This window comes from Tetrao urogallus (genome assembly GCF_951394365.1).
Source record: "Tetrao urogallus genome assembly, chromosome: 23".
NCBI classification, from domain to species: domain Eukaryota; kingdom Metazoa; phylum Chordata; class Aves; order Galliformes; family Phasianidae; genus Tetrao; species Tetrao urogallus.
In genome coordinates this window covers 2,825,921-2,839,098 of record NC_136836.1, presented here as the reverse complement: position 1 = coordinate 2,839,098, position 13,178 = coordinate 2,825,921, and the positions used below count along the sequence as shown (strand labels likewise).

At 43.7% G+C, this 13,178-nt stretch overlaps 1 protein-coding gene across 1 annotated transcript in view; it reads left to right on the top strand.

Annotated features, from left to right (window-relative positions):
- The window catches only part of LOC306954927 (lethal(3)malignant brain tumor-like protein 4), a gene marked incomplete at both ends in the record, with an annotated part of 32,270 nt that overhangs the window by 1,818 nt on the left and 17,274 nt on the right, over positions 1-13,178 (top strand). Inside the window, 10 exons of the mRNA XM_079546134.1 lie at positions 1,348-1,510; positions 3,226-3,334; positions 3,439-3,610; positions 5,011-5,068; positions 6,212-6,300; positions 7,505-7,609; positions 8,214-8,349; positions 9,360-9,451; positions 10,415-10,566; positions 12,072-12,148. Coding sequence (XP_079402260.1) covers positions 1,348-1,510; positions 3,226-3,334; positions 3,439-3,610; positions 5,011-5,068; positions 6,212-6,300; positions 7,505-7,609; positions 8,214-8,349; positions 9,360-9,451; positions 10,415-10,566; positions 12,072-12,148 — 1,153 coding nt within the window. The remainder of the gene's footprint in view (positions 1-1,347; positions 1,511-3,225; positions 3,335-3,438; positions 3,611-5,010; positions 5,069-6,211; positions 6,301-7,504; positions 7,610-8,213; positions 8,350-9,359; positions 9,452-10,414; positions 10,567-12,071; positions 12,149-13,178) is intronic.

Here is a 13,178-nt window from a genome sequence, read left to right as displayed (position 1 = left end):
GTGAGGACAGCTGATAGGTTTCTTCTCTTAAGCTGGCCAGTCTGCAGGAAATGCAGAGTTCCTACCTTAGAATGATTATTTCTTTGTAATGAGCCATTTCTTGCCGAAATAAAAATGATGCTCGGTCTCTGGGAGAATGCAGAGGAAGAGGTTTGCGCTTTGTAGAAACAAGTCCAGCATCTTTGAAGCTCTAAGAAATAGAGCTTTGAGATCAAAAGCAGCAGGGGGAGGAAGAGTATTTGGGATGAGGCTTTGATAGAGTGCTGGGGGTGGGATCAGAGACCAGGAAGCGTGCAGCGGTAGAGGCAGAATGGTGCTCCTTGATGAGGAGCCCTGCTTCAGAGGTGGCAAAATGCTTTTAGACTGAGTTTGCCAGTTTTAAGTGAAGAACGGATGGCTGTGAAAAGATTTCAAACTAATAAAGGGCTTTGAGAAGAAGCTTTGGAGCAGAGCTTGCAAATGGAACCCACCTTTGACTTGCCTCTTTCATTCTTGAGCTCAGTAGCTCTGTGCTGCAGGCAGTGAAGAAGGTCAAGGAGTGACTGGAGCTATTTGCTCATTAGAAAGGAGGTTTTATATATATATATATTTTATATATATATATGTATATATATATATATCTTTTTAACATATATATATTTTACAATGTGCCTGGCAGAGTTTTTGTGCTTTGCACCCGTTTGCTCCTGGCCTGTTGCAGGTTGGGCGCATCCTGGTTATTTGGGATGCATGCAAGGAGAAGAGCTGCTCGTCATCTCTTCATGTCTTCTGTTGTCCAGCAGCACTGCCTTTGCATCTCCCCTCGTCCCTCTGCTCTTATGGGAAGCTCTTGTTGCCCAGTTGTGCCCCCAGCCCCTGCAGCTCACTGCATCGTGTTGCTCCAAGGTCTGCGTTCCCCATTGCAGTGGCACTTTTAGTTGGGTGATTCCTGCCTGCCTGGAGATCTGGGGGAATTTGCTGTAAATGTGATTGTGCTTTGCTAGGTTTGAACCATCAGAACAGAGGTTTGCAGTAAATTGGTTTTCTGCAGGAGTTTATTCTGGTGCTTTTGTCATAAGTCTGGCTTTTAAAAGGGGAAACATCCAAAGCAGGTAGAATTGACGTGGCTTCCTTTGGCAGTGAAATGCACTGCTGGGATTTTTGGGAGCCCGTTGCTGGCATTTGGAGGAAGTTACTTGGTGTTTCTTGTTTTTATCATTAGTTATTTTTACTGCTTTTGTACGTCTCATACAGCCATTTCTTTTTGTCTCATTCCTCACTGCTTCTCAGGGAATCCTATTCCTTCCTCTTCCCTTTCCTAACTTATTTGCTACTGCTCATTCACCTGCTTTCTTCTGTTACCTGCAGTACTTTTTAAATGAGTTTGGAATGCTAGAAATCATTACTGAAGTAGAAGCAGAAAAAGCAGAAGCCTTAGAAACTCTTTCAGCCTCAGCAATAAATGCCAGTCCAGCCAGCTTTGCTCCTGCTGCTATCAACGCTCCCGCTGCCTTTAGCACTGCTTTGGAAGGTGAGCTTTTGGCTGTGAGATAGAATATACAGTTTCTGAAAAAGCTTCTAGAAACAGAACTGAAATGCGTGTTTCAGCAGCGCTGCGCTCCCTGACACAGCATGTGCTGTGAGTCACTGTCTGTTTTGAATATATTAGAAGTATTTAAAGTGAATGTAATTGCTGCACAGTCATAACAGTACCTGGCTCCTGCATTGTGCTCTCCTGTGTGGAAGGTAAGTGTGGTTATAGAAATGATGTGGGCTGGGTTTGTCAGCTTGGTCAAACATCTCACTGCCACTGAGTTTAAGCTTAAATCCTCAGGTGATGCTGAGAAGATGGAGGCCCTTCTTTCCAGGGCAGCAGATCGTCAGTGGCATCGACATTTGTCCTTCATGTGGGTGATGTCCTTGTCATGACAGCTGTTAGTTAGGTCTGCGTTTGTCTTAAACTGAACTGTTTGATGCACTAGTACAGATTGCCTTCATTGACCACCCCTGGGGGCAATGAGAGTTTCCAGTGTCATTCCTCCACCTGTGGAATGTGAGTGGGTGACATAGTGCTGTGCTAATTGGGGTTCGTGTCCCTTAATTAGTCAATCCCTACTGTGTTAGCTTTGCTAGAACTCCTAGAGAGTTGAGTCTAGCCTGACTCCTGCTATAGATATGTTAGCTGCTACAGTTTCAACATTTCCAAGGCTGCTGCAATCTAAATTAGGGGAAATCGAGTTCTAACAAGACAATCTAAGCATGTTATAGACATGCATCAACGTAATGATCAACAAATATCTCAGATTGGTCTTTGCAGACCTCTTCTTGTTTTCCAGAAACCAACAACACAAAATTGAACACTTCTATGCCAACCTCTCAGCTTTTTCATTCCACACCTCTCAGTTAAGCTGGGCAGTCTCCCTCACCTCAAACCCTTGTTTCCTATGACCAAATTACTCATTGTTTTGGCAGGGCTACCTTGTGAATGTGCAAAAGCAATCCAGTGCTGGATCACTGGTCAAGGCAGGGCTGCATCCCTGAAATCATGCACACCCATGGAGGGAATTTCTTCTGTAGGAAGAGCACTCTCCTCTTGTTGCTTGCCTGGACAAGTTTCTACCAGCTGGCTTTCCCCACTATTGTCATGGAACTGTTTCCTTTCTCTGGTACGAGGGCTTTGTACCCATTTTCCCTGCTGTGTCTCTCATCTCAGGACTCACCATAAGCTCTGTAGGTTCCCTTAAGGCATTCTGTTGTGCTCCTGCTGTCTGGCTGTAGTCTTCCTCGCCTGCCAGTCTGTGGCAGCAGCAACCCATCAGGCAAAGAGCCAGCCCATCTCTGGTCACCTCAGCACCAACAATTCTTCCTTTTAATCTGCCAGTGTGACTCTTTGGGCAGAACTCTTCAAACACTGTTGGCCTTGCGCGTTTCAAGTTAGAGGGTTACAAAGGATAAAGAACTAGGCATCGTGTCCTGGTTATAGCCTTGAGATTACATTCTTAATGCTTCGACATAGGGATAGAGCTTCTCCAAAATTAAAATATTACAGATAAAAGTAGTTTGTCTTTAATGAGGTGGTACGCTCTATTTGTATACTGATAATAATTACTTACCTCCCAATGCATTCTGAGGTTCACTTAATGAGAGCTTGTAAAGGACTTTGACAGAACTCCGTGCATGAAAGTGTTTCAGATGCATGGTTTTAACAATTTCCTTTAATAATGTTCTTTTTCTCTGCTCCTGTAGTGCCCAAAGACGACGTGCCCTGTTCTGATTTCCCCACTTACAAGCAAATGGATTGCTTTGAGAACGGGAAGTTTTGTGCTCAAACAGGCTCACAGCATCACAGGGACAGGTAAATGGACCTCGTTCTGCCAAAGAGGTACAGAGGCAGTGGGGATGCCACAAGAATACTGCCGGGCTTTTAATGTGATTTTGTTTTCAATTTTGAACGTTTAGTGATACCAAAGAAATTCCAGATGGTTGCAGAAACAGGGGAAGTGGTAGAAATCTTAATGCCAGCATTGGCTGTCAGGTAAACGAGGCTGACAGACCTGTGAAACGGCTCAGAAGAAAGAGAAGATTGCTTTTGGAGTCTGAGGATGATGAGGAAAATGCGTATGAGGAAGAGGTAAATGAGGCTGCCTGTCTTTTCTTTAGGAGAAGTGTAAAGAGCATGTACAGTGCTGTGGCTTACATCTCCCTGCATGGTGACAGCTGAACCAAGGGAAGTTGTTTTGTACCCATGAGAACGGGCTGGGTCACTGCTCAGCTCTGAAGTGAGAGGAGTCACTATGGGTGAACAGCTCACATGAAGTCCAGATTTCACACTGTAACTGAACATGGTTCTGCTTACAGCCGTGTGCACTGAGCACGTTTCACAGTAATTAAAATACATGCCCCCAAAATATTATGCCTAATTGCAGTCAAGGAATGCTAGGAGATGCTGAGGGCTGGTGTCCAGATTTCTGTTTATTATGTCTTTGGGTGCACATCCACTAAACCACTAGAAGCAGGTATTAATGGCATATGAACAGTACTTCAGTTGTGATATGATCTTAACTTTCATTAAGCATTGTACTCCTTTTAGGGGCCTTTCTCTGTGTGATTCTGCTCTCTGCTACCGTGCATGTAATTTCAGGCCTGAACCATTATATCTGTACTTGTTATTGCACTTGTTTTTCTAATGCAGAGCCACTGGAGTAGGTGCTTGTAGGTAATGCAAACTGCAGTTTCTGATCTCATGAACAGTTTAACTCATTGCTTAGCTTTCTCTTTGATGTGCCTAAGAGATTTGAAAGTATACACGCTGCAGAAGTACTTGACTTCTGTCTCTTCCTTTTCTCCTCTTCATCATTTGAAATGGTCCCTCTGTTTCGTCTGGGGCGTGTTTTGGGAGGCAGCTTTGCATTTCACATGTTGCCCTTTGGGGTTCACTCTGAGGAATAACAACCCTGGGTGAATTCACATGGGTTTGAAAACTTCATGCAGCTATGAACGGCAGTTTGGCTCCAAGCGTGACGCAAGGAAACCTGTTTTGGGGTGTTCATCTATGATGGTAATTACTTGAAGCTTCTGCTTCTGAACTACAGGGCTTTGTAAGTGCTTTGTTGGTTTTTCCCCTATCCATTCCCTGGCGTAGATGGACATAAGAACATCAGAAAGCCAAAGGAAAATGGAGCATTGCAGTAAGGTTGCTTACATGAGCAGTAAATCCTGCATTGCAGAAAGCAAATCCTTAATTTCCTGATGGAGACTGTGGGCCTCTGCTGCTCTTCGGTGGCCATATTTAAATTGAACTTTAGTACCACGTGGAATAACTTGTGAAGCATTTTGGGATGCTGCAGGATCAAAGTGATGTGTGTAACAGACCCTACTAACATTCTTGCAGGGTTGTTCAAAGGGAAATGATGCTAGCTAATACTCCTGTTAGATCCATGTAACATCCTTATTGTACATGCTTTGTGAGATGATCAAAGAGGGAGGAAACAACAATATTGCTAAACTTGTTTTTAACATATCTGTGTCTAGGAGAAGAATAAATCAAATAATATGAAAAGCCGCAGAAACAGTAAACCAATAAAACAAGGTGAGCTAAGCTCATAGTCTCTTTTCTTTAATGTTTATAGATGATTATTTTTTTTACTAGCTATTATAAAATGAATAGTAGTAAACGGAAGAGGACAGTAGAGCTCATTCCACATTCAGAGTAGCTTATGAGGCACATAACCCTCTTAGCACAGTCAGTCTCCTGAAAGGTATTAGCAGGAATATACGAGGTTTGCCTGCATGGTGGGCACAGCACAGAGGATCTGGAAGGAGACAGCCTGGATGCAAAGCTTGCTGAAGCCGATAAGAATCTTTTCTCCATTGACTTTAGAGAGCTTCAGAGCCACACACAGCAAATGCCCAGCAGCAAATGAGTTGTAAACAACGTGGGATTGATTGTAGACCTTGGGATACATTTATTACCTACCTTAAAGGAGCTAGCTTGTGTAAACTGGGGGGAGATTTTGAATATGCATTCAAAGCATAATTTTGTGTGGACAGCCATGGTCCTACTAGAATGAATCCAAGCACATGCCACGTTGTCTTCATCATCTGTGTACTGACAGCTGCCTCTCCAGTAGGTGCACTGTGCTATTAGCAGGCTATAAACACATATATTCATGTACCATATATTAAAAAAATGGAGTGAACACAAATTCACTTGCTTTTTCATTTCTTTTGTTGGAGGTTGACATCAGGTGCAGTTACACATTCCCATTTGTGCTGTCCTTTAGTTCCTACCCAGTCCCTTATTTCTCTGTAAAATATCAGGAGAAGGAATTATCTCCCACAGTTTTACACTGTTATATCTCTGCCAGAATATTACCATGACAGCTTGCCAGCAATCCGGGGGGCCACAACTTCTTTGACCTGTGATGCCATCGATTTTGGTTAATGAGAAACGAGCGTGGTTTGTCCTGCTGCTGGAATTTGCACGTTTCCTCAGAAAGTTGGGTCACACTGCCTCCTCAGGGGCACAGCAAGGCACAGCACTGCTGTGCATGTGGCTGGGCTGAACTCAGAGCTGCCTCCTCTAAGAGTAATTCAGCACTGGAGCAGTCAGGAGATGCTCCAGGTCCTCTAAAACGTTACTTGCAGGAATGGGAGGAGAAAGAGAAGAGAGGGCAGAACGGGAAGCACCTGAGAGAAACATTCATTTTTGTTTCTGTTTTTGATTGCTCAGTTGTTCCTGCAAAGAAGAAGGTGTGGAACTGGATTTCCTACTTAGAAGAGGAACGGATGCCGGCTGCTCCCCTCAAGCTGTTCAGAGAGGTTGGAAGCTTTTTTCAGGCAATCTCACACAATCACTAACTCCGTGGAAGCAGAACTGCAGACTATCCTCAAACCAGCAGTTGGGTTTATTAGCTGTTTTGGTGCAAGCAGGCAGTAAAACCCAGTTGTTTCCAGCTCTGAGGTGCTGTGGAAACTGACATCCACCCTGAGAGCCTCATCCAAAAGCAGCACTTTAAAAAATAGGGATTGAATCCCACTCCCAAATAAACAGTGGCTGTTTCAGTCTGCTTTGGGTAGCTCCGAATAGGTCGGTTGTTAGGCAACCTCTAAGTAGTGCTGGAGAGGAACAGTTTAATGTCTTCCATATGTCCTGTGTTTCATCCGTGGCTGTACAGCAGCCTTCCTGTGTAGAGAACTGTAAGTCAAGTCGTGAATGTTAGAGATAAACTACAAGGGAGGGTGGAAGTTGTGGAAGATCCACTGAAACTGAGAGAATATGGCAATTAATTTAGGCATGGTGAAGCTGCTTCTGCATTCCAGAGCTCCAGCCTGAATTAGGAGTTCAACTCTGAGTGAATCCTCTAAAGTCAAGGGCTGTTTGCAGCCTGCAGGGTGAGGTGAGAAGGAAAGTCTGGTACTCCATTGGATCCAGTAAGCTATTTGCAATTCTGGTTACAATTCTTCAGCCTGTACTATACTCCAAATGTTTAATTTGGATTAAGTTTGCAAATAAATGAAAACCACAAACGTTTTCTGGAATGGCTGTGTGAATGGGCTCCAGATTAAACATGCTTTATCCCTTCTGCTGTTTGAAGATGAGAAGTTACCTTTTGGGAAAATCCATCCTGCTGACCTCGTGCTGACACAGGCAGAATGATTGGAGCTTTCCTCTCTATTTGTTTCTGCCAGCCCTCCTACACTGGGCTATGCAGGGAGATCTTTTGTGTTTGAATAGAGCTCATTTCTGTGGCTGCTGAAAGATTTGCTCCCCGTTAAATGCAACAGACTCGTGGTTCAATGTTTTTCAGAGGCGAATTGGGATAACAAGTGAACCTGAAATACGGTGAACGTGCCGTTACTGATCTCTGTACCTGTGCTTGTCTGTTAAAGCTATCATTTAGGGATGGAATTTGCCACTCAGAGCTGTAAATTCAAACCCTGAGGTGTATCTGATGACTGCTGTGCAATAGCTTTTTCTCTTCAGGAATTCAAAAGTTTCTCCTTTCTTTCCTCCCTTTCACAGTCTCAGTCGTTCCCACAAGGCCGGAATGGATTTAAAGTTGGAATGAAATTAGAAGGGCTGGATCCTGAGCACCCCTCTCGATTCTGTGTTCTTACAGTGGCAGAGGTAGGTGATATTCCTATCTTTGATTCCAAAAATCCTGTTTACATTTGTGGTATTTCTGTTCAAGTAAAAAGCGGAAAGATAAGCATATTATTTTAGTTCATTAATGATTAGGAGGATTTCAGATACTGAAGGAATAATGTGAAGTGATTAAGAATCTGTATGTGAAACCCGACTGTCAGATTTGTGCAGCTGTAACTCATAATGGTAGCACACCTATTCATTCCATAAAATGAATGAATGTGAACAAAGGCAATGCATTTATGCCCTAAGACTTACTAAATATTGGCAAGCTGAAATGCTTTTATGCTTCTTCAACACATTTCATGGAATTGAGCTGGGATGGACATAAGTCCTGCTGGATTTCATTCAGGATGTTGCAGCACAGGATGTACATTGTGTGCAATATGAGGGCACTGCACTTGCAGTGGCCAGTTTTATCACCAACAGTTTGAAGCGAAGAAGGAGGAGCGTGGAAAGTGGGAGATGGAGATGAGGGAAAATAAAACCAGATCTTAGATAGAAATCCAAGTCCAGAAGGAGCATTTTATGAGTGTTTTTCTTTGTGTGTGACCATGTGTGATAATCAGAACTCCCCTGCTCACAGGTACAAGGATACAGAATGCGATTGCATTTTGACGGCTATCCGGAGTGCTATGACTTCTGGGTTAATGCTGATTCCTCAGACATCCATCCTGTTGGCTGGTGTGAAAAAACGAGTCATAAGCTGCTCCCTCCTAAAGGTATGAATGTAATACAGCAGTGTACAAGAAGGCATAAATCGTACTGAGAGCTCTTTGTCCTGGCTGCGTGTGTTCTGATGTTCCCAAAGATTGAAGTTGTTAGTTGGATCAGAGACCCCTGGATGAGCCTGTAAAGCAAGGAGTTTCGTTAGGGTTCACAACTTTCTTTCCTACATTCCATTCCCTGGAATCGTTTGAAGGTTGAGTTCAATGATTGGACATTGTACTGAAAGAGAGAGGGGTGTTTCAGCTGAGATGCATCAGCCCTGAAGATTGTAACATCTTAACATGAGCCAGCAGTGCGCTCTGGCAGCTCGAAAGGCAAATGGGATCCTGGGCTCCATCAGGAGAGGGGTGGTCAGCAGGGACAGGGAGGTGATCGTCCCTCTCTACTCGGCTCTTGTGAGGCCCCATCTGGAGTCCTGTGTCCAGGTGTGGAGCCCTCAGTACAAGAAAGACATGGAGATTTTGGAAAGGGTCCAGAGGAGGGCGACTAAGATGATCAGGGGGCTGGAGCACCTCCCCTATGAGGACAGGCTGAGGGAGCTGGGCTTGTTCAGCCTGGAGAAGAGAAGGCTGCGGGGCGACCTCATGGCAGCCTATCAATACCTGGAGGGAACCTACACCCAGGAGGGGAGTAAACTCTTCAAAAGGGCTGACAATAGCAGGACTAGGGGAAATGGATCCAAGTTGAAGGAGGGAAGATTTAGGTTGGATGTTAGGGGGAAGTTCTTTACAAGGAGAGTGGTTGGGCCCTGGAACGGGCTGCCCAGGGAGGTTGTGGATGCCCCGTCCTTGGACGTGTTCAAGGCCAGGTTGGACGGGGTCCTGGGCAACCTGATCTAAATGTGGATGTTTGGTGGCCCTGCTAGGCAGGGGGGTTGGAACTACATGATCCTTGAGGTCCCTTCCAACCCGGGTGATTCTGTGATTCTGTAATTTCCATTTCTGAAAAAGCAATCTGAACGTAACAGGGCTGTGTACAGCAATCTTTTTATCTCTCTTTCTAGGTTTCAAGGAGGGAGAATTTAATTGGACTTCCTATCTGAAGAACTGCAAAGCTCAAGCAGCTCCGAAAAGCCTTTTTAAGACCCTCAGCACTGTAAGTGGTTGTATGGAATACAAGGTGTTTTCACACAGGTCTGATGCTAAGCAAGTTTTGACCAGAATATTTACGTGTTTTTAATATGCTCATGTCAGAGGCCACAGAGCAGTCAGATCCAAGCTATTTCCTGCTGTGATTTATATGTAAGATGGGAAACTAGTACAATTTTTCTTCCTTCCCATAGTCACTGGCTGTCCAGACAGAGAATTTCTATTTCCCTTCTTCCTTAGTACTGGAGGAAAAGATTTACTCCACCATTTGTTAAATATATTGCAACGGACTGTTTTGCTGTGTCCCTACAGTCGAGATATTTGTGTCACTTTCGTCTAATTTAATCATTTCTAAAATAATTTCTGGTTTCCAGCAGCATGCTCATGTGCACCCTGGGATTCATTACGAGGCAATGGATCTGGAGTATTTTTCATCCTTCACCCACTGTTGTTTCCTTTCTGGTTGTTAGCCTCAGTTTCTGTATAACACAGTTGCCCATTTTGTGGTACTCTAATGACACAAAGTCCCCAATCCCATGGATTCAGTGCTCCTGATGGACAGAGCACTGACTGCAGAGGGATCTGGACTTAACCATACAGCTCTGCTTGTGAAGACTCTCTATTTTTTCTACCAATAGCACAGGACTTGCAGTGCTCATGCTAAGCCTTAGCCAATACTTAGCAGCACAGGCTTGTTCATCATAGCCTTTCAATTTGCATTGAAATACCTGCAGATTCAGGCTGCACAGCCCTTCTTTAAAAGTGAAAATTACTGCCAAAACATGTGGAAGTCTAGTCTGTGGACCTCTTGCTAATGGCCTGAGTTTTGGGGTTTGGGGTTATGACCTGCAACTAACAACTTTACAACAGCACTTTAAATGGCCTAACCTGGGCTATGACTGATTTCTTAGTTGAAATGGCCTAACCTGGGCTATGACTGATTTCTCTTTCCTGCTGTCCTGTTCCTTAGCCTGTCACGCCATCTGGTTTTCGTCTGGGAATGAAACTAGAGGCAGTGGACAAGAAGCATCCCTCTCTGATGTGCGTTGCAACCATCAGTGACATGGTGGATAACCGCCTGCTGATTCATTTTGATAACTGGGATGAGACTTACGACTACTGGTACACAGCATCTTTTTCTGTTCCATGTCTGCAAGCATTACTGCAGTTTATTTCGCTCTTTCACTGAGAGTGAGGTCTAATATTTGAAACGTAGTCACTGAAGTCAGGATCTTAAATCAGTTTTCAAATATCTGAATAATTTGGGGGCTATTACAATGTGGCATAGTAGTTTCTCTTTCTGTTTGATGACTTTAGTTGGCTCAGTGCAGAATCATTGGGACTAGCTTGAACTGCCAGTGCAATGTTCAGGGCAATGCAGCTGTTGACTGGGAGTCAGGCTCATGTTATCCTTTGCAGAACTAAAGAAAGAATAAGCTGCTCCACTGGTGACAAACCCTTCTGATTGGTGTCGTCCTCTAGAACTAGTAATGGAAGTTGGCAAGCTTACATTTGGAAGCAGTACTGAAATCAGTAAAAATCTTCCCAATTGCTTCAGCAGAGTTTGGTTAAGGCACTTTGAAAATAAAAGTGATTGCCAGCATGTAAGCTTTTAAGTCCTGACCTGCACGGCAGTTCTTCTGCATCTGGGAATCTCAATCCCTGCCCTGCATGCTGGGGCCAGGTAAAATATTAATCTAGGAAACATACTCTCTCTTTGGCCTGTGATTTCCAGCCCACATGAATGGAGAAACTTTCTTTGAGTTTGCCTATGAAAGCAACACGAGGCATGTGCTTATCTACGTAGCGCTGACTTGATCGGTGCTCTGTATTTTCTCCCCCACCTCCTTTTATTTGTTTTGTTTTGTTCTTCAGAATAGGTGCCAAGGTGGTTTTTTCTTTCTTTGCCAAAAAGATACCATCCAGAACCTTGTAGCACTGCTGTTTCTATTTGCAGAACGTTAGATCTAGTTCCTTTACCATTTTAGTCTGCGAAGCTTTGTTTCCATGTCTTGTTTTGTTTGGAATTTGAACATTTTAATAGGAAACACAAGCAAACGAAGCTTCAAAGTAGCATTTGACTCGCAAACACAGTTTGTGACTAAAGGGGCTGTCTCAAATAGACCCAGCCCCTCCTTCAGGGCCTCAGAGTGTCTATATTTGCAATAAAATTGGGAACCAGGCAGACCACCAACAGGTTTTGGTTGGAAACAGTGGCTCATGTGCAATTCTTGTTAGGACATTTGAAGTCATTGCCCCTTCTTGCACAGTAATTGTGTTCCAGTTAGGGACAAGTGTTTGATTTTTCTTTCCCTTGCTTCCTTTGTATTTTAACTCGGATGATTTGTGTCCAGGCTGAGCTGTGGTTTGTGTGGTCTGTGTGGGGGTGGGAGCTCTTTTATTGTTGTTGCTGTATTTTAAAGCAGCAGACATCTTCTGGAGCAGCTTGAATACCTTGATAACTTAGGTGTATAAATTCTAACAAGGCAGTGCTTGTCTTTTACATCATGATCACACCCACTGAAAGCATCTGCTGCCACAGCAAAGGCGTATCAGAGAGCATTTGAAATTCTGCTTTTCTTCCTGATTTAAAATTGACTTGTGCCAACTTTTCCTCTTTGATTCAGGTGTGAATCTAGCAGCCCATATATTCGTCCTGTTGGCTACTGCCAAGAAACTGGAACCCCACTGACAACACCACCTGGTATGTTGAAAGTGAGACATTTCCTCCCTCAGCCAAAAAACCTGCAGGCTTTATCTTCCACATAATTATATGTTTGCAAGTTACAGATTGACTCTTTTCTTTGCTGATTGAACAGAGTTATTGTTCATACTTTTTGCCACTGTAGTTTGTTTTACAGCTCTTTCAAGCAAAGGAACAAGGTTTGGTAATTTGCAATTGAGTTTTATTTCAGAAGGAAAGAAATCAGAGCTATTTTCTGAATTTCCTCCAAAGCGAGCAGGAAAAAAGAGGAATCGGTGTCATGATTTTATAGATGATGAGAGAATTCCTGAAAATGAAGGAGCAACTGAAGCCACATTTCTTTCTGCTTCATTGGAATTCAGTCATTGTAGAGAATGTGGGCAAATGAAAAAGGACAGAGCCTGCAGGAAAATGAGTGCTGTTTTCAGGGCTATGGAAGTTCTCATTTGTCTTAAAAATAATAGTAATTAAAAAATCATGTCTGCTGTTAGCTGGATTGACAGCCTTGGAGCAAGAAATTCTGTGATTACTTACAGCATATCAAGTTTAGTGAAGTGGGTACCACTACAAGCTGCCTTTGCAGTGGAAGAATTAGCCTTTGTGCCTTTTACTGCAGATGTTAGAAGGGTTATGGGCTCCTCAGCAGCACCACATCTGTTCCTGCTTCTGGAACGTGCACCGAGGCTGTGGCATACAGCACTACTCACATCACAATTGCCTGTGCCCCTGAGAGAATCTGCAGTCAATTCTCATTTCTCTACTAAAAGATTTATGTGCAGCAATTTGCAGTCTGTCCTATGCAATTAGTGATTGGACCCTCCTGCCTAAAGGGAACAATATTGAGGCTAAAAAATACTGAAATGGGAAGAAGAAAAAAAGGCAAAGCACTTTCTTAAATGTCATTTGAGAGTTGCTGGTGAAGAGAGAAGCACAGCCATGTAGGTACCTGGGTAGGTAGGTAATGGTGATGGAGCTTTCACATCCAGACTGCTAATTCTACTCAGCTATGGATGAATAGGTGGGAAGAGAC